Source organism: Podarcis tiliguerta, assembly GCF_965153285.1.
Source record: "Podarcis tiliguerta genome assembly, chromosome: 14".
Lineage (NCBI taxonomy): Eukaryota > Metazoa > Chordata > Lepidosauria > Squamata > Lacertidae > Podarcis > Podarcis tiliguerta.
The window spans coordinates 27,217,890-27,243,054 of NC_139547.1; the positions used below are offsets into that span (position 1 = coordinate 27,217,890).

The 25,165-nt window shown below is 45.7% G+C and overlaps 1 protein-coding gene across 4 annotated transcripts; it reads left to right on the top strand.

Moving 5' to 3' along the window:
- Positions 1–364: 364 nt before the first annotated feature.
- On the top strand, positions 365–24,267 carry LOC310663720 (NADPH oxidase 5-like). Of its 4 annotated transcripts, none has more exons than XM_083411989.1 (17): positions 365–1,311; positions 3,724–3,847; positions 4,494–4,644; positions 5,378–5,588; positions 10,851–11,085; positions 12,761–12,914; positions 14,423–14,598; positions 14,942–15,124; positions 16,335–16,467; positions 17,798–17,952; positions 18,278–18,445; positions 19,092–19,136; positions 19,986–20,110; positions 21,062–21,116; positions 21,226–21,325; positions 22,869–23,035; positions 23,864–24,267. In XM_083411989.1, the coding sequence occupies exons 2-17, from the start codon at positions 3,728–3,730 to the stop codon at positions 23,993–23,995; spliced, it is 2,310 nt and encodes a 769-aa protein (XP_083268115.1). In that variant the 5' UTR covers positions 365–1,311; positions 3,724–3,727; the 3' UTR covers positions 23,996–24,267. The 4 variants fall into 4 exon arrangements, with proteins under 4 accessions (XP_083268115.1, XP_083268117.1, XP_083268118.1 ...); XM_083411991.1 differs by having other exon boundaries at positions 3,724–3,838; XM_083411990.1 differs by lacking the exon at positions 365–1,311 and having other exon boundaries at positions 3,686–3,847.
- Positions 24,268–25,165: the final 898 nt, after the last annotated feature.

Sequence of the window (25,165 nt, forward strand, 5' to 3'; positions counted from 1 at the left end):
GACCACCTGAGTTAAGGCACAAGATTATTACAGAAGCTGGTTTTCACCAGAGAAAGGAGTATATGTACTTCTTTTAAATGTCCTTTTCCCTCCCATGTCTAAAATAATGTTTTACAGTGCAATCCTGTGCATGTTTAATTGATTGCTTTTTAACATGTTTTTAAGCTGTTTCTATTCTAGTTGTAAGCCACCTTGAGTCCCAACAGGAAATAAGGCAGGTAATGATGATGATGATAATAATAATAATAATAATAATAATAATAATAATAATAATAACAACAACAACAATAATAACAACAGCAGCACCAGCACAATATAAGGCACTTCTTGCCTTCAGAGGTCACCATAGCAGTGTGGTGGTGGTGTTATAAAAAGAGTTTTCTCAATGGATCAGACAAGGGCCATGTAGTCCAGCACCCTGATCTAGCAGTGACCAGATACGCCAGGAAGCTCACAAGTGTTTTTGCTGGTAATGACTATTTCTTGTTGCTTGCCCCTTGTGTTTGGAAGTGAGGTATTTTGCCTCTATAGATGTAGGTTTCATTTTTTAGCTTTACTAGCCAAGAGTCATTGATAGATCCAGTCTCTGTGGATTGGCCTCATGGTTTCGTTTCGTTTCTAAATAATGTTGCTAGTGGTCATTGCTACATCTTTCAGCAAAAATCCCTGTAAGAACTGTGAGTTATATGAAGATGGTAGACAAGAGTGGAAGGAAGATATGAAAACTAACAAATTAAAATGTAGCACAAAGGCAATAAAATTCCAGAAGAATGAAATATTCCTGGCAGTAATGGAAGAGCTATATGATCCCTCTCCCCCCAAAAAAGTCTATGATCATGTGGAATTCTGATTGTTTAAATTCTTTCTTCTTTGTTACTCAAATGAATAGTGGAAACAAATAGATTTAAATAGGTTACAGTTTGTCCTACTACTTACAAAAGGTTTCACGGACAAGAAGAGGCTAGTCATTATGCTTTTGTTTCTGCATACAGCTAGTCATCAACACCTGTTTCTGGGTTGTTGCCTAAATTAGAGCAACCTTCTCTGTCTTGTTCAGAGTGCAGTCTGACTTGACTGTTCATCAGCAAAGAAGATACTAAATGTTGCATCATAACAAATGGAATTTTCAGTATTCAAGTGTGTTTAAAAAGTATGTTTAAAAATACTTTTTGTACCATAGGATCTCCTATGGTACACTAGGTTGCATCTTTTTTATACTGAGTTAGAAAGTGCAAGAGATTCTGTAAACTGCTGGGAGGGGAAAGAAGTCTGAGGAGCTAGACAAAGAAGTCTCTGGGACAGACGTTGCAGGTAACACACAGCTTTTTTTGTCTATCCCTGAAGTGTGTGGCTTGACTAGCTTGCATGAGTCTTCTGGAGTTACTCGTTTTTATGGTCTCTTTATGCTCTCTGCTTTGATGTATATCATCATGTGAATTGCTAGATAAATCTGAGGCAAGGATGTGTGTGCTGATGAATGAATTGTCCTTCCTCTGGGCAAGGAGGTTAAATTAAATGACCCTTTGGTCCCTACCCGTCCTGTGATTTGGGTGAGGTACATCATGAAAATCTAATTTTAAGGATGGTGGTTATTTTTGCCAAGGGAACTGGATCATTACTTGGCTGTGAGAGTTAACAGTCATGCTCAGCTGAAAGAAAACAAACTTATTTGAGACTTAAGTCAATGATACTGCATTAAATGGCATTCATGGTAACAGTCCTCCCCTGACTAATATGATTTCCATCAAATTACAGTCTGACAAAAAGAGAGCAGCTAAGGGTGAATGTGTGCACATATTTCTGCAGTGTTTTTCAGTGTGCACAGAGCTATAATTCTTATAGACACAGCAATCTTCCAAGGTAGGTTAAATTGAGGCCCAGACCGACTACTCAGTGCATTTCATGACAGTAAACCTGCTTCTCTCATGCCACAACAAATCAACACTTGCCATATTATACCACTGGTGGCTCCTAATCTGGTTAAGTAAAACACACATATACAATTTCTCCTTCAGGCTGGGCTTTACCTTCCAAAACAGGCAGCTTAGCTCTCTCACACATTATAGCATCTTTTCTGCATCAAAAAGAGAAAAATATAAGTAGCTTCCTTGCTGTTACCTGGTTTTGACATTCCCATAGCAACCCACCTCCAACTTTGGTGTCACAAGCTCACCCATCATCTGTTGCTTTACAAGCAGGATTCTGTTCAAAGATGAGTAAAAAGGCTGTGACATGAATGGGACATATTTTCCTGTGTGTTTCTGACAGCTAGAAAATAAAGGCACAGCATGACTCAGGTTGTGTGGACATGATCCAATCTTGCAAAGGTTAGGTACTTTAATTAATGTAAAGAAAAGACAGGTGTCATCACAATCAGCTGCATTTTAAATATAATGCAGCAATAAATAGCCAATCTCAAGCTGAGGATAATGCAGAAGAAAAAATTGTCATGAGATGAGACTCTTGATACTTAAACAAACAGGCAGAGGTTTAACCAAATTGGTTGGCTCAAATCTATGCAAAAGGTAATAATACAGCTGCTTCTCTTAGCTATCACAGTGCCAAGCAAGAAGATTGTGTGCTTGTTTAGTCGCTCACAGATAAGGCACCGTATAGTGTGATGATTTGGCACTAGTGTCACTGTCACTGAAAGTAACAAAAGAGTTCAGATCTGTAAGGGAAGACTTGTGAAGTTCACCAAATGTGGCATCCACTTTTAAGTCCATGGGGCTTTAAGCACTCATGTGAGCAACTTGAACTGAGCCAAGGAATTGGTGCAGCTTTTTTTGAACAGAAATTACACGAGTTCTAAATGGAATTCGTTGGTGGCTGCATTTTGGCTCAGTTGAAGTTTCTGATTCACCTTCGAGGGCAGCCCTACATAGAGTACATCCCAATAATTCAGTCTGTAACCTACCAGAGCATGGAGTACCATGGCCAAATAATTGCTGTCCAAAAGGGGACATGGATGGCAAACCAGGCAGAGCTGGAAATAAGCCACCAAGGCCACCTGAGCCACCAGTGACAATGTTGCATCCAGGAATATCACCAACCTACTGGTCTGCTCCTTCCGAGAGAGTGCAGCCCATAGGACAATTCCCATGGCACTAAGCAATAGCTCCTCATAACAGCTTTCTGAAAAAAAACTGCCTTGAAATTAGGAGCAGAACCACTGCAATACAGTGCCCCCAACCCCCACATCCCAGAGCCACTCCAGAAAGATACCATGGTCAGTGTATCAAAAGGTGTGAAGAGGCCAATGAGAATAAGCAGGATCCCGCTCTCCCCACCTCTCTTGATGAAAGTCATGAACCTGGTAAAAGGAGACACAATCTTCTCAGTCTCTTCAGATAGGTATGACTTCCAGGGAAGCACTCCAGGTACAAATGAAGGGCCATAACTCACCTCAAAAGCAGATTTCAGAGTATGTTTAGTTTACTATTCTGTTTTTACCAGCATGTGGATGCCATTCATATTTTCTGCCTATTATACTTTCTGGCAATAAATCTTTGCTGTCACGAGGGTGCAATATCTAATTGCTCACAAAACACTGAATGACTGTTCTCTTTAACTAACGTTCCGCCATACCTGAGATGGTTCCTTCACATTACTTACAATGCAAAGTTCAGATCAGAAATCTTAACAATCAGCCCAAAGTTGACTGCAAAAATAAAATAAAATAAAATAAAAAATTATAGATCCTGCTGGTTTCCAATTTCTTAGCACCATGAACTTAGATGATGACACAAAGTGGCTCGAGTGGGTAGCCAAACAGTTTGAAAGTATCGCTGGGGAAGATAAAGAGATCGACCTGGAAGAATTCAAAGCTGCTCTCAAGGTGAAGGAGGCAAGTTTTGTCAAATGGGGTAGGAAACCCAATTGGGCTGAGGACTGTGACAATGCAACAATGTTTTTGCTTAGAACGGCCCCTGTGTGAGGAAATATTAGGAAGATATTTGGCTTCGCCCCTTCTTTGGGAGGGAATTTGTGCATATAGATTTGTGCATGTGTACCTGGAGATGCTTAATTGGGAATGGTGTGCAGAAGAAGGGTGGCTGATGGAGACTAGGAGGTCATGGGCAGAGAAGGAGGGTGCTGAAGAGCAAAATCAGCAGTGCAGGCAAAGAGTGGCAGAGAATGAAGGGTAAGCAGAAAACCTCATTGCAGGGTGGCGGGGGGGGGGAGAATGCTGGCATCAGTAGGGACTGAATAAGTAAGGGAATGTTGAAGATTGGGGGATTTGGGGCTAGGTCAGAGTAGGGGACCCGTTTTTCAGAATCTCTTTTTTAATAACCAGCCAGATCTCCCTTTATCTGAAAGTCCCCAGTTCACTAATATTTCAAGTTACTCAATTGCTTCTATTCCCGCAATATTGAAGCAAGGTCTAAATAAAGACTAGTAAGAAATTGGAGGGTGGGTGTGTCTGATTTTCACTCCTGGATTAACCCCCGCCCCCCAGTTGACTTTGCAAACATTTTCGCCCTCTCCTATAGTCCTTTTTCGCTGAGCGTTTCTTTGCTTTGTTTGACTTGGATGGAAGCGGCACCATCAGTTTGGACGAGCTGCTGGAGGCCTTGAAGCTGCTGGTACACGGAAGTGAAACAGACAAACTCCGGTTCCTCTTCCAGGTTTATGATGTGGACGGTAAAATTCCAAAACAGCACCCTTGTTCACTTGCATTTTGTCAAAACAAGATCATTGTTCTGCTCAGCATTGGAACTTTAGGGCAATAACTACCAATGCTCCTGGCTTGGTCCATTCACATGGAATGGTAAATGACTACAGCACTGGTTTCATATCAGATCAGTAATGTTTCTGTAACAGACATAAATGTAGCTTTTATTTTGGTGCAGAACTTTATTTCTGTTTTAGTGCCAGTATAACTTGATTACATCTCACTGTATCCTGAAATAAGTCTTCAGAAATTGTATCAAATCATGGGCTATGAAATATGTTGGAGCATTTACAAGGCTAGCCCAGCATGTCCAAATCCATTGTGTTGGTTGTTTCTTCAGTGCATAAAAAAATGGTTATGAAAAAGTCCTCAGGTTCTTTTTTTAGAGGCAAGAATATTCTAGTTAGAAGTGATTTCATATTTGTGTGTGTGAGTATGTCGTCGTTGGGCTTGCCTTTGTCACTACTGCCCATTCACACCACTGCTTCTCCTTGCGCACCTGGAAACAACAGGTGAACAGGCAGCAACAGGAAGGAAAGAGAAGCAAGAGAAACGAGAACACCCCATGCCTCTCTGGGCCTCAGACAAGCTCTGCATGGGCCTGTGTTGCGGTAATCCAACCTAGAGGCTCCAACTGCCTTAAATCTGGCCTGTTGCAGATTAATTTATTTGATGCCGACTGGAGATCCTCTTCCACTGTAGGCAGTGGGTCCATTGAACCCGAAGAATTGCGCACGGTCTTGGAGTCATGCCTGAAGGAGAGTTCAATATCTTTGCCAGAGAAGAAGTTAGATGACCTCACGTTAGCCCTTTTCGAGTCGGCTGACTCTGACAACAGTGGGTCCATCACCTTTGAGGAACTCAGGGAGGAACTGGAGCGCTTCCCAGAGGTCATGGAGAACTTAACCATAAGGTATTTCCTCTTCCACCTCCTAATCCAACTTTTCTCAACCCATCTAATGCCCTCCAGATGTTTTGAACAATTCCCACCACTCCCAGCATCATACAGTCATGCTGGCTGGGGTCCATGGGAGTTGTGGCATTAAAACAGCGGGAGAGCACCAGGTTGGGGAAGACTGTCCTAACCCTCTGTGTATCCTGTAACCCCAAATTACCCCCTGAAAATGCTGCTTCATTGTCCTCCAGCAGCAGTAAGGGGCACCGGGGCTCCCTCATCCTCAGTTCAGTCTTACAATTCTTTCTGCCACTTACAGGAGGATCCACATCAAACCAACACTTTTTTGTTTTTAATTTTTAAAAATTTACCTCCCACCTAATTTTCAAAAGAAACTTGAGGCCGGTAACAAATCCAGCCAACACAATGATATTGACATATATAAGCATGAGATTAAAACAGTAACACAAAACACCAAAACTACTGTAACAAATTCCAAAACAGCCATCGCAAACAAACATCAAAGAGAAATAAGAGAAGGAGAAAAATGTTATCTGAAGGCCTTCTTAAAACAGGAACTTTTTTTTTACCAGCTGCCTAAAAGTATGCTGGGGCAGGGCGTGACACCCCTCGCTTTTCTTAATTTCTCTAGTTTTAGAAAGTTGTGCACCCATCAAACCAAAAGCTTGGGTCAAAGAGCCTGGGCAATACCAGCAGCAGAAACAGAAGCAGCAGCAGCAGCAGAAAGAAGGTGGTGGTGTCAGGTTTCAGTTGCCATCTCTGCAGGCTGGGTGGCTGGGGCTCATGAGAGTTGTAGCTGCAAGCAGCTGGAGGGCACCACGTTGGGGAAGGCTGCTTTGAACCATTGACTCAGCCTAGACAGATCATTTTCATTGGCAGCCTAAGAAATATTTTCCCCTTTGACACCTTGAAATGTTCTTGCCAGCAGCACCTGGGGTTTAGAAATAATTACCCACCCCTGCTTGCTTCCTAGGCGAAGAAACTCACTCTGGGAGCCTCTTTGAAGGAAAGTTGCACCCTTTTCCCTTAGCCACAGCTGCCTGCATTCTCTTGGGGATGAGCTGCATTCCCCTGCTATGTTTCAGCTCCGCGTAATTGGAACTCTTGAGCCTGCTGCCGCTGCTGTCAGCTGTCATTGCGGCGGAAATCTGCTGCGGCTTGCAACACTGGGGCAGAGAGGACTTCGGTTTCCTTAGCAGATGAAAAACAGCCAAAGCATCTTGTGGCACCCTAAAGATTAACGCATTTATTCCCGCAGAAGCTTTCATGGATGAGAGCCTGTTTCGTCAGATGTGCTTGGCTGTGGGTTCTGCCCAGCGAAAGATGCCGCGATAAATCGGTTCCCATCTTTTAAAGGTGCCCCAAGTCTCTCTCGCTGATTTGGTTGCAGGAAAAAAACTAGAGCAGCTGTCCCTCTGGAATTCACAAAGGATCAGTGGTCGGAAGGAGAAAACTCCCTTTGGAAAAAGAGAAGGGCTGTATCTTTGTCCCTAGCTGCTTCCATGTTGGAGCCCTCTAGCGCTGCTGGGCTGTTGCTTTCCTGCAATTAACCAGAACCAAAATTAAAACTGAGTATAGCGCCATATTATCTAGCAGTAACCTCTCCTGTGGCCAAGACGGGTCCTTTGCTTACTCATAAGCAAGTCCCATTTATCATGGATTCTCAGCATCACGATTTGAGTGTTTTGTCCTTGCAGGTTCAGCCTGTTTTGTTGTTGGCTCCTGAGAGAGAGCCGGAGGGAAATTAGCAATGAATCTCCTTTCTGAGCTATAGCCTCCGTGTCAGTTTCTTTTTCCAAAGCAGTGTCATGCCTATCCATGACCTGGTGCCAGATGTGGAGTCATGGGAAGACAAACCAGACACCCCACAGGTCAATGACCTTGAGGAGCAGGCAGGTTCCCCTATAGGGGTCCTGCTGGAGCTGTAAGAGGAGAATGGCGGCACTAAAAGCTCCATTTCCAAGCCAAAGTGCAACGGCATAGCATGCATCTATGGGCCCAGTGTGGGTAAGGAATCCTCTTGTAAGGCATCCCTGAAACTCATTCAGTACCAGAAGTAGCTGCCAGGGTGATGTCTAGGATGCCAAAGTATGTAAGGTCATCCTCTTGAGCCTTCCAGTTGGTGGAAGCAACACAGGTCTCTGGCTCCTTGCTCCTGAGTCTAGTTCCTTCTCTTTATACCATGCCTAAACTCCCTGACATGCTAAATGTTAGACTGCTGCCTGACCTGGCCCCTGGATCATATTTTGGACCTAAACTGCTTGACCTTGGCTTGTCCAGACCGCAGTACACCTGCAATCCTGCTTAAGGCAACTGGGACCCAACCCCGGCTGGGCTGCACTGGAACATGGCAGTCCTGTGGCTATAGAGACCAATATGGGAGAGACATGTTTTGTTGCAACTGGGGCAGATGAAGGCATCTGGGTTTGCTGCTGCAGAGGCACTGTGGCATTTCTTCTCTCTCTGCTCCTCCCAGCAGTCATTCCTCCTCTGCTCACTGCTGAGGATGCATGATCTGTCTCCAGGCACTGCAGTCGTCCACAAAGGATGCCCACAAGGCAGTGTTGATGTTGCCAGCTTTCATGTCACATTTGCAGACATATTTGCAGCACAGAGCTGGTCTGCCAATGGACCTGGTGCCTGAAGCCAGCTCCCTGTAGAGCATGTTCTACCATCTTCCGTTCTGTGGATGGCAAATGACAAAACAGCAATGAACGTCACGGTTAAAGAAACAGGAATGTGTGGAAGCTCGTGAGCCAACTGATCACACACGTGGAAAAGCTGAATCTGAAATATCTGCCTGAAACATAATAAAGCCTACATCTGAAAGCAAAGAATGTCAGTTCCAGAGAGGAGCCAAGGCACAACCAACCTTTACCTATTGCTTTACTTGAGAATTCCACAGGGCTTAGACAAAGTCCGATGGACTTTTCTTTGCTTTGAGCATGTGGCAAGGACTAAGCCATGCCAAATCTAGGGTATGCTGTTTGGTGCTTTACTTGTCAAGCGATCCCTGGGCATCACACAATGGCTTCTCTAGTCTAAAAGAGGCACGACAGGCTGCAGCAAGAGGGTCTATCGAGCAGATCATGCATCTTCTGAAATTTCCATATGTGATAGCAGTCCTCTGGTACTCGAGTGAACCAGCAGGTGGCTCTGTGTGATCACTGAGGCTAGAAGCACATGCTGTTCACAGAAGCCAGACCCCCGAGCTATCATGCTCCAGTATTTGAATATATATTGCCTCACCCAAGGCAGAAACATCCACCCACTGGCCATTCTTCAAGTCAGCCCACATATTCTTGTTTCCAGTAAGCCACAGTTCAGCTGCACTGTGTAAAGAAGCTTTCAGAACAGCAGCCGCAGACAACTCATGCGAGTGAGCCAAGCTCCATGCTATGTGGGAAAGTACATTTCCCTCTGTGCTTTCCCAGTTCACCTGCCAATCTGCCCCTGGGAGAAACTACAGTGGTACCTCTGGTTAAGAACTTAATTCGTTCTGGAGGTCCAGAACTGTCCTTAACCTGAGGTACCACTTTAGCTAATGGGGCCTCCTGCTGCTGCCGCGCTGCCAATGCACAATTTCTGTTCTCATCCTGAAGCAAAGTTCTTAACCCGAGGTACTATTTCTGGGTCTGTAACCTGAAGCGTCTGTAACCTGAGGTACCACTGTATTTTCTAACCCCCCAAAGGCAATCAGTCATGCTGGGAGGTTGAAGAAAACAACTCAGTAATAGTGGTTGTGTCACACCATACGTTGAAAGCACATGGCTTTCCCCAAAGAATCCTGGGAACTGTAGTTTGTTAAGGATGCTGGGAAGTATAGCTTCTGAGGGGGTAAACTATAGTTCTTGGAATTCTTGGGGTGGAGGGAGTCATGTGCTTGTAAACAGAGGGGAGAATGTTCTCAGGTGTCCCCTCTAAAGAGCCTGTGGGAAAGCAAAACGTTGTGGTAGAAGGAGGATTATGTGAACATTAATTTTTCCCACCCAATATCAGGTCTATTTCTTGGTATATTTAGAAACCTAGAAGAGCCTGTTCCTGACTCTCACAGCGATCAACCAGATGCCTGTGGGAAACCTGCAAGCGGGATCCGAGCGCAAGAGCCCTCTCTCCTCCTGTGGTTTCCAGTCCTGCCCTCTGTCCCATCCTTTATCCCACCAGCCCCAGTAGGCAGCAGCTGTCACTGTATAATAATATACAGTATACTGCTGATGAGCTCAGGGTTATGCAAGCTATGTAGCCCAAACAGGTCTACTGAGAACCCCAAGGTTTGTAGACACTGAAAAATATTTACAAAGTAAACCTAAGAGGCCCCCTCCCATTAAGAAAGAAAGAAAGAAAACTCTGTTCAATTAAGGTTTCACTTGTGGTTTATAGAGTCCTGAGAGCTCTATTTGCATTCATGAGTTGAAAGCAAGGCTTACGTTCTAGTGAGCGATTAAAAGAGCAACTGTTTGCAGCATGATATGTGCATCGGGGAGAGATGCTTTCCTGAAACTTTTGTGAACTGCTGAGTATTGCTCAGCTAGAAAGTGTATGCTTCATTAGGGCGTGTTGAATTTTCCAGCTTTCAAATTCCAAAAATAACTTGGGAACTCAAAAGATGTTTTGCTTAAATCAATATAATTTAGTTCTGCTTGGTAAGTAAGATGTGTGAAAAATTGCACAGAAGCCTTTTTTAAAAAAAGATTGCCAAGTACTTGCAGATATGTTATATATTATTATTAGTAGTAGTAGTAGTATTCAATAGTGTTATATTATTAAGGATTACCTGACATTTTCGGAAGGCAGGTTTAAGATTATTTAGTTTTCAGAAAGCAGTTTATGTGCTTATTCATCAGACGTAGACTTACCAAGCTGCATGTTGTCCAGTCACATCAATAATAGCAGATTTGTATTCCTCACACCCCAAATAATATTTTTAAGACCGCTCACTGAAGAAATTTGCAAAAATTAAGTTTCACTCCCTAAAACCAGGGAGAGGGCCTTCTTGGTAGTGGCTATCAGATGTTAAGGAAATAAACAACTACCTGACTTTTGGAAAACATCTGAAGGCAGTCCTGTTTAGGAAGGTTTTTAATGTTTGATGTATTTATTCTGTTTTTAATATTCTATTGGGAGCCACCCAGAGTGGCTGGGGAAACCCAACCAGATGGGCAGGGTATAAATCATCATCATCATCATCATCATCATTATTATTTTATATGACACGCTTCATGGTCTCTTATCTCTGGGTCTCTTCCTCCCCTCTCGCAGTGCTGCAAGCTGGTTGAAGCCCCCCACTGCTCTCAGGAAGAGTCACGCGCCACGCTACCTGCGCCCAGCCTATTGGCATAACAACAGGAGCAAGCTTCTCTTCCTGGGCAGCTACCTGTGCGTGAACATCATCCTCTTCACCTTTGCGGCCTTGAAGCATGTTGACTCTGGCCCCTGGATCATGTTGGCCAAAGGTTGCGGTCAGTGCCTGAACTTCAACTGTGCGTTTATAGTGGTGAGTAATGCAATGTATTCATTATGTAGTGAATGTGTTAAGCGTACGGAAGTGGCCGTGGTGGGTCAGAGCAGAGGTCCGGCGAAAAGACAGAGCAAGAACAAGTTAATTCTCTCTGTTTGTATTCTATGCTGCTCCTCTAAGGCTAATTAAAAACCCACAACCTCCAATAAGTAAGTCAGGTGGTGAGTATCAGCAAGATCTGAGCCACAGTAGGGCTACTGAGAAACAGGAAGGCAATATTGGCCATGCTTGGGGGAAGGGGAACCTCAAGGTTTACAAAAGTACAAGAAGTCTTTAAAATATTTTTTTAACCCATTGACGACTGAAGATACTCAATAAGTTGAGTGTTAGTTGGAAAAACAAAAACAAAAGAAAAAAAGGTTGGGGATGCAATGGAGTGTCTTGGAGAAGGGCATGGCTGGCTCATCACCATGATACTCCATTCCATACCACCACCACCAGAACTGTGGAAAAGAGCACTTTGTTGCAGGCCCCCTTATTGATTTCTGCCGTCAAATCTCGCCTCTTGCTGCTTAGGTGTGCTATGAATGTTTGAAATAAATAGATTTGCCTACCCAGCATCCTGTGTCTGACAATGCCCAATTCGCAAGCGTCCTTGGCAACTATCCTTGATTTTGTCCGGGCTCTGGAAGATGCTCATAGCCAAGAAGTGGAACACAAGCTTTGCATGCATAGATTCAATTCCCTGGCATCTCTAAATGGCTGGGAAAGCACATGGCCTTTTTTTTTCCAGCCGGAACTCAGCAGAATTGAGTTCCGTCACCTCTTTGGTGTGTTGCATCACCTCTGCGATTAGGGACGCGGGTGGCGCTGTGGGTTAACCACAGAGCCTAGGGCTTGCTGATCAGAAGGTTGGCAGTTCGAATCCCTCCGATGGGGTGAGCTCCCATTGCTCGGTCCCTGCTCCTGCCAACCTAGCAGTTCAAAAGCACGTCAAAGTGCAAGTAGATAAATAGGTACCACTGCTGCGGGAAGGTAAACGGCGTTTCCGTGTGCTGCTCTGGTTCGCCAGAAGCGACTTAGTCATGCTGGCCACATGACCCGGAAGCTGTATGCCGGCTCCCTCGGCCAGTAAAGCGAGATGAGCGCTGCAACCCCAGAGTCAGTCACAACTGGACCTAATGGTCAGGGGTCCCTTTACCTTTACCTATCACCTCTGTAGCTTTGCGGCACTTTGGCATACCACTTTGTGTTGCGCGATGGAGGCTGTGTGCGGGGATGGCGCAGCAATTGCTGTGGCGTAGGGTGGCGGTAGTGTGGTGGGTGTCCCCCTAAAAGAAGCTCAACAAGTTCTGTCACCTCTTTTTCTAGAAAAAAAGCCCTGCAAGCAGTATCCCTGCTGCAAAGAGCCACAACCAGTCAGGCTATACAGCTAGAACAGGCTTCCTCAACCTCGGCCCTCCAGATGTTTCAAGACTACAATTCCCATCATCTCTGACCACTGGTCCTGCTAGCTAGGGATCATGGGAGCTGTAGGCCAAAAACATCTAGAGGGCCGAAGTTGAGGAAGCCTCAGCTAGAAGGACTAAACTTTTGGCTCAGTATAAATCCATTTCATATGCTTGTGGAGCACTGTCCTTATAGAAGCATGCCTGGTGCAAACATGTGGCTCTTCAGCTAACTTCTACAGCTATTTTCTCACCCCTTGAAGGTGCTGATGTTGCGCCGATGTTTGACCTGGTTACGGGCTACCTGGGTAGCCAGACTTCTACCTCTAGACCAGAATGTCATTCTGCACCAGCTAATGGGCTATGCAGTGGCGGTTCTAACAGCGGTTCACACAGGGGCCCATGTGGCCAACTTTGGTAAGTGACAGTTTTCTAATTATTTATTTTAAATATTTTTATACAGCCTTTCAATCCTACCATGCCTCCTTTGAAGTAACAGGTAGGCCGGGGTGGGGGGGTGGCTCCGTGAACTTTCCACCTCCACCCTAAAGACATAAGGAGAACAATGATTTTAGCCACCCATGGGCTGCTCTCCTGTGTTTTCCCTGTGGTGCTTGCATCTTTTTTTAGGCTGCAGAAAAATTGACTTTTTTAAAGAGTCCAATAGCACAATCTCCACAGGTGTAAATGACTTAGCACTAATCCCCCCCCCTTTTTTTAAAAGAAGTGTGGTTTTTACATGTGCAGCGATGCCTATTGCCATGCATATCCACATAGGCACACTTGAACTACTGCCTTTGCCCATGGTGTTATTTTATCAGCATGTTGCTTTTTCCCCTTTATCAGGATTTAAATTTGCGCTAAAACACCTATTTTTAAAAACTGAAATATTCACACGCAATAGTGCGTAAATCAGAAATGTGTGGGGGGTTTTTTGCATACATTAATGTATCATTGTGTGTTGTTTCTAAAGGCTGCCTCCTCTGGTGTTTCTGGACGGTACCATTTTATCATCTCGTTCGCCCACCCCAATCCTCCAAGTTGCTCTAAAACTCTTTGAAACATCTGTTTTAAAGTTTTTGAAGCAACTGTGCCATAGCAGTTAAATAAAAATGTGCTTTAGTGCATACCTAGACAGTGGTTTAAAATCGAATTGTTTAAAGGTCTAGAAGATGCATGCTCTGGTTCTTCTCCAACACCTTGCTCCTTGCTCACATGCTTTGAGGTGGGCAGAACGGATCAGGATGTTCACATACAAAAAGTGGCATCTGCTTGAAGAAAGTGTGTGCATTCTCTGCCTACACAAACAGACATACTGTCTGCTCCAACATGCCAGGGGCTTATGGGAGTTGTAGTCCAACTCTCATCTGGATGATACAAGGTTGTCTTAGAGCTTAATGGTTCATATCATCATCATCACCATCATCATCTTCATCTTCATGTAATAATAATTTATTATTTATACCCCACCCATCTGGCTGGGCTTCCCCAGCCACTCTGGGTGGCTTCCAACAAAATATACAGTAATGCATCAAACATTAAAACATTAAAAGCTTCCCTAAACAGGGCTGCCTTCAGATGTCTTCTAAAAGTCTGTGGTTGTTGTTCTCTTTGACATCTGGTGGGAGGGCGTTCCACAGGGCGGGTGCCACTACCGAGAAGGCCCTCTGCCTGGTTCCCTGTAACCTGGCTTCTCGCAGTGAGGGAACCACCGAAAGACCCTCGGCACCGGACCTCAGTGTCTGGGTAGAATGATGGGGGTGGAGACGCTCCTTCAGATATACTGGACCGAGGCTGTTTAGGGCTTGAAAGGTCAGCACCAAGACTGAATTGTGCTCGGAAATGTACAGAATGCCATTATTGCAGTGCTAGTCCACTGCAAGACTTGAATTCTCTTAGTGGAGGTCTTTCTCTCTCCCCTGTAGTGAGAATGTCTCAGACCAAAGGCACTTATCAGCTTTGGGAATACCTCTTCACCACCCGGCCTGGGATTGGCTGGATTTATGGAACTGCCTCCCTCACGGGCCTCATGCTGCAGCTCCTCATCGCCCTTATGCTGGTGTGCTCTAGTACTTTCGTCCGCAAGGGTGGCCATTTTGAGGTGACGTGCTTGACTTCCTCCTCCTTCCTGTTGCTTACGTCATTTGCCTTGCGAGTCAAGTAATTCCCAAGCGTCAGTGATCTTTTTTGAGCTTTACTTATTTTAAATTATCGATGTGCTCTTCGTCCAATTTTAACTTCGGGCTCATCCACATTTCCACTTGTTCAGAGGAAACTTCAATCCACAGAAAAATACTATTGTCGTTTGAACCGATTCAGTGGGACACAGCGGGTTTTCGTGGGGGGAAGTGGTGGGACAAGCAGAAGTGTAGACAAGCCCTTAATCGTTCAAAACACCTCCTTGCTCTCTTGAATAAGTAAGACGCTCTTTTTGTCACCAGCAGGTCTTCTACTGGACTCACCTTTCTTACATCTTCATTTGGGCTTTGCTAATTGTCCACGGTCCTAATTTTTGGAAGTGGTTTGTGGTGCCTGGATTTCTTTTCCTCTTAGAGAAGATCTTCGGTGTTGCCATGTCACACGTTGGAGGACTGTACATAGTGGAAATCAACCTCTTGCCCTCAAAGGTTTGCTTCCCAAACAATGATGAATGAAAAGGGGAAATGTGTGAAAATACCTAATTTTCCGAACAGAGCAGAAGTGGAAGTGAGGTAGCTTAAGCATCTGATTTGATTTCCCGAGCATAGAAAGCATTCTGATTTGTTGCAGGGAGGTTATAGGATGTTGTGTCAATCCAGAGTTTTCAGTGCATTTTTAACATCAAATTCCTTACCCCAGAAATTCATAGCACCCTAGAATTGCAGAGTTGGGATGGACTCCAAGGGTCATCTAGTCCAACCCTCTGCAAAGCAGGAATCACAGCTAAGGAATCCCTGACAGGTGGCCATCCATCCTCTGTTTAAAATCCGCAAATGAGGAATATTGTGTTGAAGAAAAATAAGAGGGTGAAGGTATATAAATTGCAATATAAAAATTAGGAAATGTGTAATTAAAAAATTGAATAACGGATGATTGTTAGAGAGGCTGAAGGAAGTCCAAAAGAGAAAATATGTGACAAATATGTTGGAAAATTAATAAAAATTATTTATATATAAAAAAAATTAAAATCCTCAAATGAAGGAGAGTTCCAAGGTAGTACATTTCACTGTCAAACAGCTATTACCGTCAGAAAGTTATTTCTAAGGTTTAATCAGAATCTCATTTATGGTCAGATTGTACCTTGTCCAGCAGGAGAAAACAAGCTTGCTCCATCTTTCATGTGAATGCCTGTTCAGATATCTGAAGAGGGCACTCATATCACCTCTCATCCTTCTCTTCTCCAGGCTAAACATACCTAACTCCCTCAATTGTTCCTCATAATAACAATCATTCTGAATAGAATTGTTTTTAAATGGATTTGCTGTGCAAGAGCACCAAATCCACTGTAAGGCTGTATGCATACCATACATTTAAAGCACATGACTTCTCCCAGAGAATGCTGGCAATTGCAGTTTACTCCTCACGGAGCTACAATTCCCAGCACTCTTTACAAACTACAGCTCCCAGGATTCTTTGAGGGGGAGTCATGCACTCGGAATGCATAGAACATGCGCAGCCTCATTGTGCAACCTGAATTTGCTGGCATGCGACAGAATCCCAACCCGCTAAATAGTGGCCATCTGGAAGCCCCCTATGAGCTGGGCATTGTGATTCCAGGTCAATAGGCAAACAAGACGTTGCCTTAGTGATGGCATTTCCCCTCTTCACATGTGCACTATCTTGCTCTTTTTGATCCAGGTGACTCATCTGGTGATCAAGAGACCTCCATTTTTCCACTACAAACCTGGTGACTACGTGTACCTGAATATCCCAGTCATAGCCAAGTATGAATGGCATCCATTCACCATCAGCAGTGCTCCAGAGCAACCAGGTAGATCCCAAGCCAGCCGGAAAGCAGCCTGGGCTGGGGTTTAAAGGCAAGGGCATCAAACAGCCCACACCAACCTGGTGCCCTGCAGGTGTCCGGGAATGGTTGTACCTGCATGCCAGTTTCCCATTGAGGCACCTGGTTGGCCACTGTGAGGACAAAGGATTGGACTAGATGGATCCACCAGCTTGATCCAGCAGCCAGGCTATTCTTGTGTTCTTCTTCTTATTATTTTTTAATGAATTTATATGCTGCCCTATACCCAGGGGTCTCAGGGCGGTTCACAAAATAAAATCAAGATATAAAACCATACAATACCTAATAAAAATTAATACAGCAACCCAGTACCCATCCACACAAAAAAATCCCCACATTTTTAAAGGGCATAGGATGTAAATTGGATCAACCAAGTGCCTGGTTGAAAAGGAACGTTTTTGCCTGGACCCTAAAGGTGTACAATGAAGGTGCCAGGCGAACTTCCCTGGAGAGAGCATTCCACAGATAGGGAGCCACTGCAGAGAAGGCCTGTTCTTGTGTTGCCACCCTCCGGACCTCTCGAGGAGGCAGCACATGAAGGAGGGCCTCAGGAGATGATCGTAGGGTCTGGGTAGGTTCCTATGGAAAGAGGTGGTCCTTGAGGTATTGCAGTCCTGAGCCATTTAAGGCTTTATAGGTTAAAACCAGCACTTATGCCAAGTCCTCCTATCAGTCCCAACCAGCACTGCCAGAAGCTATAGTCGAAAACATCTGGAAGGTATCAGGTTGGCAAAGGATGGCGTAAAGGGTGTAAAAACCTTGATATATAATTCATCTGGTCCCACTGTCTGTCATGCCAGGAAGAAAGGGTCCCATGCTATTGTCCCAGAGCAGCAACTCAGGGCTGTACAGATCTACTGAAGCAACCCACATCAATGCTGCGATAGATTTCTCTCTGCAGAGATATTGATAAAGTCACTTCTCTCCCTAATCCCCTTCTTGTGACCCAGGCTTGATATTCCCATTGGTTTGTATGTGTTATGAAATTAACGTTGGTCCTGTTCCTACTCTTTTCAAAATCAAGTTTGCAATATTCCAAAAGGCTTGCAAAACTCAGATCAGGCTCAGGACGTTTCAGGTATAATCCCTTTCCTGGTGTCTCCAGCCCACCCAAACCTTGACACCTCATCCTTGAGGCTGCTCTAAGTAAGGGGTGAGTTCCTGCCTCTTAATTTGGGAAAGGTGGCCTTGATCCACCTATGAGGTGGGTTACCTCCTGGCTCTTGGCTCAGTTTAACGAGGACGGCTAAGGATGCTTGTGTTCCTCACTGGGCAACCTTCTGCTTTCTCTCCAAAGGGACCATCTGGCTGCATATACGGTCCCTGGGACAGTGGACCAACAGGCTATATGAATACTTCTGGAATCAACAGGAGTGTCATGATCACAGGTCCGAATGGCTGGACAGAAAGGCAAAGGCAAAGAAGAAGAACAGGTCCCAGAAATGGGTGCAGGTTTGCGATTAAAACAACAACAACTCAGTAACCATGATTGTGGGGTCTTCTATGGCATTTAAAAAATCTTAATGGGTTGATTCTAAGTTAAATTCTTTGGCATTGCACTGGATGAACACAGTACTGGGGGGTTATGGAGTGGGGGTAGAGGCGTGATTTGTGCGGAGGGGGATTACAATTTGTGTGGGCAGAATACTGAGCACAACCCATCACTGACTCACCCAGCCCTTGTCAACTTGTGGACAGCAACACAGAGCTGAAGCAAGGCCAAGGCCAAGAAGGCCGCAGGTCAGATCCTGCAGCTCACCATGAACTTTTGTTCCAGAAATGTCTCTTTGGCTCCTCTGACCTGGACCAGCCTGTGGCCAGCAGTTCCGATGAGATGGTTGAGATCTTATCTTACATGCCCATCAGGCATCCCAGCTGGGAGACTGCGAGTGTCGGAGCAGCCAGCCAGTGCAAAGAGGGGAACACACAACCCAGAAGAGGAAAGGTCTGGCTTCTCCTGGCAAATATGTGTACATTCCATCCTTGATAGATCTGCCCCTCTCCCCCACAGAAAGGCATACTTCAGCTCTTGCTATATGGCAAGGAATACAGAGGCTGTGCTAAAGGGTTTAGTTTCCTTCAGGAGTGAGGCTACAGGAGGCTTAGGTGCTTCCTTGAATCTTGACAAATGTGCAAGGAGAACAGAGCAGAAGCAAACAGACTCCTAAGACAGACATGAAAATTTTCACCAGTTCCCCTGTGCTTCCAGGCCAGCATCATATAGCACTAAACTCACAGCTGTATTCCTCTGTTTCTGAATGAAAAAAGTTCAGCTTCTTTCATCTCTCCTTCCAGAGTGCTGGTTTCAAACTTACAGGTAAATTGGCCTCTTAAGGAAACTTGCACAGTCATTAGGGAACACTGCGAACTGGCAGGGTATATTGGTGTGCTTTTTCTGTCTATATATATATATATATATATATATATATATATATTGTTCTTTGTTAAATAAAAAAAAATTAAAGAGAGATAGGGAAAAATGAGAAAGCAAAAGAAACAATAATTTACAGTGCCACCCACCCCTAAATAGGGCTCTTTTTTCTAATGGGACATGGTGGACCTTTTGCTAACAAGAACATATTTGTTAACAGATTCCTGGCAGGCTTAGTGAGAATCAGAGACTCTGTAACATCAAGGTAAGATCTGCTGCTGCTCTATGAAATGCCTTGAGCACCCACAAGCAGGCCAGGTTCTGTACAGAGTTTAGAAGCATCTCTTCCCCAGAGACATTGGGGGGGGGTGCAGGAGGGAGCAACCAGGTATCAGGAGAAAGCTCAGGTTGTATCAAGTAGCTGAGTACAGAAGTCAAATTTTGTAAGGTTTAATAAAGGGGCAGGCAGGCACTTGAAGAAAAAAGAGGTGGGAATGTGCCCTGGGCAGAGACAGAAGCATATTAGCACCTCCAACACCACAGTTTGTCTTAGCGTGTGTGTCAGGTGATGCTAAGCTAAAATGTGGGAGTGGGCTTTGGGACAACGTTCCCCCCCTTATAAAGATGTCCCCTTACTTTTGATGCAGTTTAAATCTCTCTCTCAGAGTGAGAGGAAAGCGAAAGCTTTGCTTGCCCTCCGTTCTGTCACGTAGCCAAATCTAAATAGGCTATATCTGGTGCTGTGGTGACATCATGTTCGTTACACAATCCCTGATGGGCTGGGATCATGCAGAGAAGAAGCCCTTCCAAGAGAAAAGTTGGCAGCAAGACAGCAACCAACAGGAAAAGCGATGGCCACAAAGAGGCATCCCAGAAGGGAGGGACAGTGGCAGCTAGAGGCAATGGCAGGGGGAGCAAATCCCTAGGCAAGCCAGGCCCAAAGGCAGGCCAGGGTTCTGAACTCCCACAGTTGTGAATTCTTCCTTATAACTACGAAGGTTGTTCACGGAAAGCTTAGTTAACTCCTCTGCGGTCCCCGAGGACAAATCGTAACATAACAAGCCAGATTTACCACAAAGAGGATCAAATCAGTGTTGTGCCGTTATCTCCCTAGTGTTACATCGATGGTCCTTATGGGACTCCCACTCGAAGGATCTTCACATCAGAGCATGCTGTTCTAATAGGAGCAGGAATTGGGATTACACCCTTTGCCTCCATTTTGCAAAGCATCATGTTCAGGTTGGTCTGCTGCAGATTAGAATCAATTCTTTTGTCAAAGTTGCAGAACCTGCATTTCCCCCCGTTTCCTAAACTACCGTATTTTTTGCTCTATAAGACTCACTTTTCCCCTCCTAAAAAGTAAGGGGAAATAAGTGTGCTTCTTATGGAGCGAATGCAGGCTCCACAGCTATCCCAGAAGCCAGAACAGCAAGAGGGATTGCTGCTTTCACTGCACAGCGATCCCTCTTGCTGTTTTGGCTTTTGAGATTCAGAATATTTTTTTTATTGTTTTCCTCCTCCAAAAACTAGTGGTCTTGTGGTCTGGTGCGTCTTATAGAGCGAAAAATACGGTAATTTTAGAATGTGCAATCTTTTATTTGATCAACATCTTCTGCAAGGGTGAGGAAACCTTTTCAGTCTGAGAGCTGCATGGGTACCTCCCGAGGGTCAGGGCAAAAGCGGGTGTGTCTGTACCTTTGTACAGCAGACTAAATTCCAGCCACAAAAATGCCAGAGGTCACCACAGGTGATGCATCTCTACAGTCTTCATCCAGGTAAGCAAGAGGGATTATCGCAGGTCAAGGACACATTCCAGCCTTCCCTAAACATTCAGGAAGTGGAGCTCTGGGGAGGAAGTGTGGCTCACTGAGAATCTTCATGGATAAATAGAGAGATCTGCCTTTGGTTCTTGGAGGTCTGCATCCCACCCCAAACCTCCCAGCCTGAGGTTTCCCACCCCGGTCTACTGTCAGAAAGGCAGTATGATTCGAAACCTTGTCTGCTTCTTGTAAACCAATACACGCAACTTTTAAAAATGGTTGCAACTTTTTAAAAGTCGCCATTGAACTTTCCAAGTAATAAGCAACAACCATTCCTGGTTGTATTTGTTAATGCCAGCTGCTAAGAAAGGCTGGCGATTCTCTGCTCACCTCAAAAGATGCCCTATAATTTTTCTTTCTTTCTTTCTAGACACCGTATGCGAAGGCAAACCTCTTCTAGCCAGGAAAACATGAAACTCCTGAAGGTGAGGTGGCGTCCTCAGCTGTGGCTTGGACGTTTGTGCAGAAAAGCATTTTTTTCCCTACAAAAGCAATGAAGAGCAGTAACAGTAAGTAAAACCTTCTTGTCTTTAGGTTGACTTTATCTGGATCAACAGAGACCAAAAATCATTTGAATGGTTTGTAAGCCTGCTGACCCAGCTGGAAATCAATCAGGCTGAAGAAGACCCTAGCAGTAGGTGACCATTTTTTGTCCTTGCCTTTGTTTAACTGTGACCCAAACTGAACACCATCTTCAAGAGGATGAACCAGAATGATGCCCCCCTGAGGCTTCCAAACTTAAACTGTGGGTTGGATATATTTTGATGAGAAAACTGGACTGAATTCACAATATGAACCATTCTAACCCCCCCCCCCAGCACCCTTTATCTCTCCCCCCTCCCCCCCTCTCTCTCTCACACACAAACCTTCTCCTAGTGGGGTGCCAGAAAACCTGAACTGGCTCAAAACACAGAATTTCTCTATTCTAACATCCAGGCTTTTCCTTATTGAAATTAATGTAAAAAAACAAACAAACCACACATGCAAAATACCATGTTTCAGTTGACCTCTCAATATGATTTCAAAGAAATGTGTGATGGATCATGGGGGGGGGGGGGCTGTGCAAGGTATGCCCACTGCCTGCCACCACCAATGCTCCTGGCAACCAGCATGTTCAGCATGCATGAGAAGGTGGCGCTCTGGGTGTGTACCAATGTACCAGCACAGAACTTCTCGACGTGCGGTAAGATCCTGGGCCAATCAGAGTGGTGCATGCTCTAGTTATCTCCTGCTTGGACTACTGCAATGTGTTCTATGTGTGGCTACCTTTGAAGGTGACCCAGAAACAACAGTTAATCTGGAATGCGGCAGCTAGACTGGTGACTGGGAGCGGCTGCCAAGACCGTATAACATTGGTCCTGAAAGACCTTCATTGGCTCCCAGTACGTTTCCGAGCACAATTCAAAGTGTTGGTGCTGACCTTTAAAGCCCTAAACGGCCTCAGCCCAGGATACCCAAAGGAGCATCTCCACCCTCATGGTTCAGCCCAGACACTGAGGTCCAGCTCCGAGGGCCTTCTGGCAGTTCCTCACTGCGAGAAGTAAGGCTACAGGGAACCAGGCAAAGGGCCTTCTCGGTCGTGGTGCCCGCCCTGTGGAACGCCCTCCCAACAGATGTCAAGGAAATTAAACAACTACCTGACTTTTAGAAGACATCTGAAGGTAGCCCTGTTTAGGGAAGTTTTTAATGTTTGATGTTTTATCGTGCTTTAAATATTCTGTTGGGAGCTGCCCAGAGTGGCTGGGGAAACCCAGCCAGATGGGCGGGGTAATTATTATTATTATTATTATTATTATTATTATTATTATTATTACCAGGACCTCGCCCACCTCTTATGTGGAGGAGGTTTATGCACATATATGTTGCCATGCCTGTGTAGAGCCACATCTCATGAGAGCCAAAGATGGGAAGGGGCTATAGCTCAGTAGAAGAGCCCCTGCTTTGCAGTCCCCAGTGGCGTCTCCAGGTAGGGCTGGGAGAGATTTCCTGAATCCCTGGAGAGCCACTGCTGCCAGTCAGTGTAGACAATACTGAGCTATATGGACCCAAGGTTCTCAGTCCGTATAAAGCAGTTTCCTCTGTTCCTGTGCAGCTGGTGGGTTGAGGTGAGGGTCACAAACCCCTGAACCCCCAACCCCCCGCTTCAGATATATTTCCATGTTCCTTCTGATGCGCAGACCGCTTCTTGGAGATGCACTTGTACATGACCTCTGCGCTTGGCAAGAATGACATGAAGGCTATCGGCCTGCAGATGGCGTTAGATCTCCTAGCCAAAAAGGAGAAGAAAGACTCCATCACCGGCCTCAAGACAAGAACCCAGCCGGGGCGCCCAGATTGGAACAAGGTAGACTTCACAAAGCTACTTTTCACATAATTTACAACAGCCCCCCCCCAACCCCCCCCCCCCGTGCCCCATGTACATATTTGAGCTGCAGCTCCCACCAGTCCCTGACACCAAAACAGCTGAATGGCACCGGGCTGGGAAGACCGATTCCCAAGCATCCTTGTGGCTGTGGTGTGAGCTGCTTTTTAAGGACAGATTCTAGGTCAGTTGGACGTGGGTGGTGCTGTGGGTAAAAGCCTCAGCGCCTAGGGCTTGCCGATCGAAAGGTCGGCGGTTCGAATCCCCGCGGTAGGGTGCGCTCCCGTTGCTCTGTCCCAGCGCCTGCCAACCTAGCAGTTCGAAAGCACCCCCGGGTGCAAGTAGATAAATAGGGACCGCTTACCGATGGGAAGGTAAACGGCGTTTCCGTGTGCTGCGCTGGCTCACCAGATGCAGCTTTCTCACGCTGGCCACGTGACCCGGAAGTGTCTCCGGACAGCGCTGGCCCCCGGCCTCTTAAGTGAGATGGGCGCACAACCCTAGAGTCTGTCAAGACTGGCCCGTACGGGCAGGGGTACCTTTACCTTTTTTTCTAGGTCAGTAGTTCAGCCTGCTCAGTGGGTTCCCTTGGGCCAGGCAGCCTCAGCCTAACTGACCCCACAGAATTGTTGTGAAAATAAATGGGTGCGGGCAGAACCTTTGGAGGAAGGGCAGAATAAAAATGCATTTTTTAAAAAAAATGCAGTTGAGATGTATCTGGGGAGCCCAAGGCGAGGCCAGCGCCTTCTTCTGAAGCTTGGAAAGAGAGTTGTTAGATTTCTGCCTTGCATCTCTTCCCGGTACCCCCAGCTCTTTCAGAAACTAGCAAAAGAAAACAAAGGGAAGGTCCATGTCTTCTTCTGCGGCTCTCCAGCTCTTGCCAAAGTCATCAAAGCTCATTGCGAGCAGTTCAAATTCCAGTTCTTCAAGGAGCACTTTTGAGCAGCATCCCTGGACCATCCCGGACTGAGATGTTAAGGCTACAAGTTATGCGTGAGTTAAGTAGGCAATTTGATTTGTGGAAGAAAACATTTGTGGAATAGTTCACCAAGACCCCCAGCCATTTTCAAGTGGTCCTTAGAAATGTTTTTGATAACTGCTGTCCTAGGGATACTTTGTAAATCAACCCTTCCTCTGTGTTTGAATGGGCCAAACTACACATTGTGGTTAATCATGTAGTTTGCCATTGAATAAAAAGACCTTTCTTTCCGAAATAGCCAGCGTGAAAGGCAGTTGTCTGGATTGGGAGGGAGGCAGTGGCGTAGCGTGGGTTGTCAGCAACCGGGGCAAGGCAAGTAATTTGCACCCCCTAACCCTAACCCCCAGATGTTGCGCCCGGTGCGGCCGGCCCCCCCTGCACCCCCCACAGTACGCCACTGGAGGGAGGTCAGCATGGGGAGGGGAGGGGGCTTGAACACGTTGTTCCCTGCTGTGGCCCCAATCTGGATCCCTCCACACACACACCCACCCCTGGGTTCTGGCCCTTTCTCTTCTCTCTTCCAACTGTATGCAAGAAGGAGGAGAAGGGAACGTCTCCTGCAGAGTCACCATTGCAATGCGAAAGGACAGTGGGGAAAGCTCAGCTGAGCAGGCTCCTTCGGGCCAGAAGAACATGTTCGGTTCAGGGTGAGGAACAGCAGTTGGGCTGGCTCAGGATGCTTTTGCCAGCTGCATAGCGCAACCCGCACCAGAATTCTTTGCAATGCCACAGAAGACACTCCCAGCTCACACATGCATGCCTGGCTCATTTGAGTGCCCCCCCCCCCCATATTGCCACTCTAAGGGCCTGGTCTCTCTGTGTCTCGAAATCTGTGTGATCCGACTTTACGGTGCCTGCAGGGCCAGCAGCACATCAAGCACATTTTACCCATTTCTTGAACAGATTTTGAGAAGCCCCTGCCCCCTGCTTTCCTGGAGTGGGCTGTATTTCCACCATCATCAAAGAGTAGTTGAGAAGAGATTTATCATATTTCCTATCCTTTCCTGGGCGAGAAAATATCCCCCTTCCTTCTTCCAGGAAGCGCTCCTCCAAGGGGCAGGCGATGATTCCAGCTGCTACCTGCTATCCCAGGCAGGCTTGAACTGACAAAAGGAATGAAAAATGCCAGAGGA

Coding starts and splice junctions, on each gene's coding strand:
- LOC310663720 (XM_083411989.1), top strand. CDS start 3,728: ATGAACTTAGATGATGACACAAAGTGGCTCGAGTGGGTAGCCAAACAG. Junction 15,125..16,334: donor TCAACCTCTTGCCCTCAAAG/GTTTGCTTCCCA, acceptor TTTTTGATCCAG/GTGACTCATCTGGTGATCAA. Junction 21,117..21,225: donor AAAACATGAAACTCCTGAAG/GTGAGGTGGCGT, acceptor TCTTGTCTTTAG/GTTGACTTTATCTGGATCAA.